This window comes from Palaemon carinicauda, chromosome 20 (assembly GCF_036898095.1).
Source record: "Palaemon carinicauda isolate YSFRI2023 chromosome 20, ASM3689809v2, whole genome shotgun sequence".
NCBI lineage: Eukaryota > Metazoa > Arthropoda > Malacostraca > Decapoda > Palaemonidae > Palaemon > Palaemon carinicauda.
This window is the reverse complement of record NC_090744.1, coordinates 125,413,445-125,418,444: the sequence shown is the minus strand read 5'-3', so window position 1 is coordinate 125,418,444 and position 5,000 is coordinate 125,413,445. Positions and strand designations below refer to the sequence as shown.

The window sequence follows — 5,000 nt, the reverse complement described above, 5'->3', positions numbered from 1 at the left end:
AAATAGTCAGGAAACGAAAATTCGCTCCGTTAGGTTAGGTATATTGAATTATTCCAATACATTTGGCTCTATTTCATTCGATTTTATTATAAGAAAAAAATATATAACGAAAGCCATTCTGGAACTAATAAATTTAATATCCTGAGATATTACTGTACATTGGATACACCACATGCACTATCGGAGAAAGATTCCAAATGCATTTACAAACTCTTTTGTAAATCTCCTTTGTGAAACTAAATCAATAAAAAAAACATATTGCCGAGCCTGTGAAAGTTTTATATACAAAGAATTCCATTGAATATCTGAAAATGACCAAAGCTACTTTTATTAGAAATGCAAAGCCTTCTTCAAGTTCTCAAGAAGATTTTTGTCATAGGCTTCTAAAATCTTTTAAACAGACTTCTATGCCCATTTTCACCTATTTCATTTTGTTCATTCTTACTTTTGATTTTTTATGACAATGTTAAAGAAAAACGTAATTTTAATCAGAAAATGTCCGTAAAAATATACTGTTCTCAGCCGTATTTCAGTAAAATACAGGCGACCGTAATGTTTACCCTACTTTGTCATTATCTTTGACGGGTTGGTGACCGTAATATCACTCTTTTACATCAATATATCCGTTTTTAAAACGGTTAATGCCTGGCAACATTCATCCCAGGATTTTTAATGTTTTTTACAGCAAATTTTTAACAGTGTAGATATGAATAAAGACAACAATCTTCCTTAACAAGAAGGACAAGTTACAAATTTGTCGAACCATAATCAACAAATTGTAAAAATTAAATGTCAATGACCTCCCCTCAATGTTAAAAGTTTGATTTTCCAGTTGTGAAACCGGAATTTTGGGAAAAGGCCAAAGATCTCAATATAACTGCTTATGTTGGCCAAACGAGTCGACTTCCATGTACAGTTAAGCATCTTTCTGGGAAAAAGGTAAGTGATTGTCCTGAATTTATTACTATTTATCTATCTATTTATTATTTGATTTAGATCAAGTGGAGAGGTGTGTATTTGAAAACAAGAGTTCGTTTTTTATTGAAACATTATAGATAGCAGTGTAATATTCATACAAGCTTAGGGTGTAAAAGTCCTGTCAGGTGCGACAATTTGGGATTAGCTATCTGTTTATTTTATTACTATTCTTGCTGTGTTTGAAAACAATTGTTGGGGCTAGATATTTGCTTAATTAAACTGGGAATGGGCATAAATGCTGTCTGAGCAAAGATACGGTAGTAATTTCAGTCTTCTGGAAACATTTTAAACTATATAGAAGGAAAGGTGAGGGTAGGATACGTGGGCAAGAGAGCCGTTACAACTCTTAATCTCAATATATTACAACTAACACGTTTCCTGTTAAACTATTCCAGGAATACTAAAACTACTCCCAGATCTTTGCTCTGACAGCATCTATAACATTGAAAACGCTTCCAGAAGACAGATTACCAACAGATCTTTGCTCACCTTACATTGTTGAAAGAATATCTTGGGGTGGAGAATGACAGAGGATATCCCATTAATGGCTAATGCAAATATGGTTACACTTAGCACACTTTTTCTTATTACTCTCAGGTTTCCTGGATCCGCCAGCGAGATTTACAGGTATTGCCCACTGGACGGCACACATTCTCAACGGATTTGAGAATATCAGTCTTGCCCGGGACAAGATTCAAACTGCGTAGACCCCGGGACCTAGCAAGTCAAGGGAGCCTTCAAAGTCATATATTTGAAGGAGCAAGCGATTCAACTTGGTATCATACAATTGGTAGTCAGGGTCCGAGGTCCTCTTCATATTCGCAACTTGAATATGAAGAAGAGGACGGGCCAGGGAGTTTCGCTGCCATGACAACCTACGTAACAGAAGACACAATATTTCTGAATATGGGAGAACTGGGCAGAAGAATCTCTCTTAGACATATATTTCCCAGGTATAAAATGGACGCAAAACGAGGTAAGAGAAGCTTACACCACTACAATTACAACTATGCAAGACGAAAAATGGGTCCTTGGTATAAAACTAACCTCAAATCTTCAAAAGACTATTATTTTTCCTCCGGTTGGATCCAAAAAAGATCTAAAAAGGCACTGCCCTCTCAGAACCACCACGGATACACCAAGCTCCAATCTCTGACGGAGCTTCAATTCACGAGGAGTCAGAAGAACGAGCACAGTGAGACGTATAAGAAGGAAACCAACCCTATTGCCATCTACCCACAAGGGCCAATCCCCATTGCTTCTGATTCGAAAAACTTGAAGCTGGCTCCTAATTACATTGATGGCGTCTGGGTGCCTGAAGACTACACGTTACAGATCAAGTTCACGAAACCCCAGGATGGAGGGACGTATATCTGCCAAATTAACACGGAGCCTAGAATTACACAAGCTGTTTTTCTACGTGTTGTTAGTGAGTAAATGCCTTGACTTTGGAGTTATGTTTCTTAGGTTAGAAAATTTATATCATAACGTTCCATAATTAATGAATTACATACACTGTACATTTGTGTATTAGACGATTGCTGACCTTAATGCAGTGGAAATAAATGAAAATATAAGACTTCTGATCTATACGTTTCAATAAATATAGAGGGAATAATTCCCATGACATGAAAATATTTTAGATGTATACAAAAGTTAAAAGAGAGAGAGAGAGAGAGAGAGAGAGAGAGAGTGAGAGAGAGAGAGAGAGAGAGAGAGAGAGAGAGAGAGAGAGAGATATTAGCTCGACCTCTGTTGCCCTTCAATTCTTTTGTCCCTGATCGAATGATATTTCCTCTATAAAGTCTCCTAAACAGTTTAAACGCGAGGTTGGCTCGCTACAATTCAATTGACTTGGGAGTATAAGTTATTTTTACACTGTCCATATGAAACCTTTTACCTTTTCTCTTTGTTTGACAGGTGTATATATATACATGTATGTATGTATATATATATATATATATATATATATATATATATATATATATATATATATATATATATACATACATATAACAGATGTGTAAATGGTGAAAAGTAAGTTCAATAAAAAATCTTGGAAAAATATAACGTTTTTGCTAAACTTTTGACTAGAAAAAAAATCCAAGGCAAACTGCAGTTCTCCAAAAGTAGTTAGCCTCTTCACTCAATATCAGACTGTTGCAGTTGTAAAAAAAAAAAAAAAATACTTTTGGAGGGTAAAATTTGTTTTTCGTATCAATGCTTGTGGGTTAAAACAAACAAAGATGTGCACGTGCGCAGTCATCCATATGTGTTTTTATAAATAAATAAATAAACATATATATATATATACAGTATATATATATATATATATATATATATATATATATATATATATATAAATGTATATATGTATATATATATATGAATATATATATATATATATATATATATATATATATATATATATATGTGTGTGTGTGTGTGTGTGTGTGTGTTTATGCGTGTGCTATCAGCCGTTGCTACTTCCCTGCTGGACAAAGGCCTTACTCATGTCCTTGCACTCCCGTCTATGTATATATATATATATATATATATATATATATATATATGTATATATAATATATGTATATATAATTTATATATATATATATATATATATATATATATATAGAGAGAGAGAGAGAGAGAGAGAGAGAGAGAGAGAGAGAGAGAGAGAGAGAGAGAGAGAGAGAGAGAGTGGGTGGGGAAAGTGATAGCATAAATCTTACAATGAAACTTGAGTGTAAAACTACAAAACGTTATATAAGTGAGAGTATTTATTCCAGGTATAAAGAAAGAATTTTAGTGAAAGAGAACACGTTTTTCTTAAGGAATCGGTCTGGATAAGACTGGATAATTTAGAATATTATTTGTGATGTAATTGATGATTTCAAACAATTTGTTTGAGCAAGGGTCAAGCAGCGACCGGAAATTAAAGATGACAGTCGAATAATGCTCACTTTACTTCAGTCTTTCTTTCTTTCTTTCTTTCTTTTCATTTTAGTTTCGCAGATGTTTTATAGCTGTGTCCGTTCTGTATTACTATGAAGTGTTCCTTCCAATTAAAATTTCTGGGCAGTTTTTTTTTTTTTTAATGAGTGATTGGGTGTAGTCGTTCAATACCTCCCGCTCGTTACTGTCACAGATGACGTATTTAAAAAGTATGGAATTATTGAACTGAATATCGAGTGAACAGTATACACATATCGTTAAAACTTGAAAAACCACATATAGCCATTATCAAGAATCTTTTAAGAATCAGTAATTGTTTGTGTAGTAATGGTAAGCAGCTCTTCAAAGAGAAAGACACTCCAAAATCAAACCATTGTTTTCTAGTCTTGGGTAGTGCCATAGCCTCTGTACCATGGTCGTCCGCTGTCTTGGGGTAGAAGTCACTTGCCTGAGGGTACACTTGGGCACTCTATTCAATCCTATTTCTCTCCTTTTTTTTTTTTTTTTTAATATTTTATGGTTTATGTATGAAAGATTTATTTGAATGTTGCTACTGTTCTTAAAATGTTTTATTATTTCCTCATTTCCTTTCCTCACTGGGCTATTTTCTCCTGTCAGAGCCCTTGGGCTTAGAGTATCCTGCTTTTCCGACTAGAGGTTTACCTTAGCAAGTAATAATAATGATAATAATAATGATGATGATGATGATGATAATAATTAATATTAATAACAATAATAATAATAATAGTAATAATAGTAATACTAATAATGTCTTTGAATGCAAGATGGTCCAACATGTTGACATTGTTTGTACCCAAGCGGGAACTAATGCTCAATTCCTTTGTTTGTTTAGTATACAATTAATCTGTCTCCTGGGAACATTACTCATATTTTGCTCTTCATTAAGGTTTAAACCATGCGGGGATTGCCTCAAGTGTTATGATATATCAAGATCTTTTTTTATTTTTTTATAGTAAAGGATGTTTTAATATATATATTTCAAGCTTAGTCATGATTTTTATATATAAAGCAGGTTTCTCCTATTAATATTCTCTCTCTCTCTCTCT

At 33.5% G+C, this 5,000-nt stretch overlaps 1 protein-coding gene across 1 annotated transcript in view; it reads left to right on the top strand.

Moving 5' to 3' along the window:
• LOC137660117 (uncharacterized) overlaps window positions 1-5,000 on the top strand; it is an 81,990-nt gene that overhangs the window by 25,815 nt on the left and 51,175 nt on the right. Inside the window, exons 3-4 of the mRNA XM_068394832.1 lie at window positions 833-939; window positions 1,576-2,407. Coding sequence (XP_068250933.1) covers window positions 833-939; window positions 1,576-2,407 — 939 coding nt within the window. The remainder of the gene's footprint in view (window positions 1-832; window positions 940-1,575; window positions 2,408-5,000) is intronic.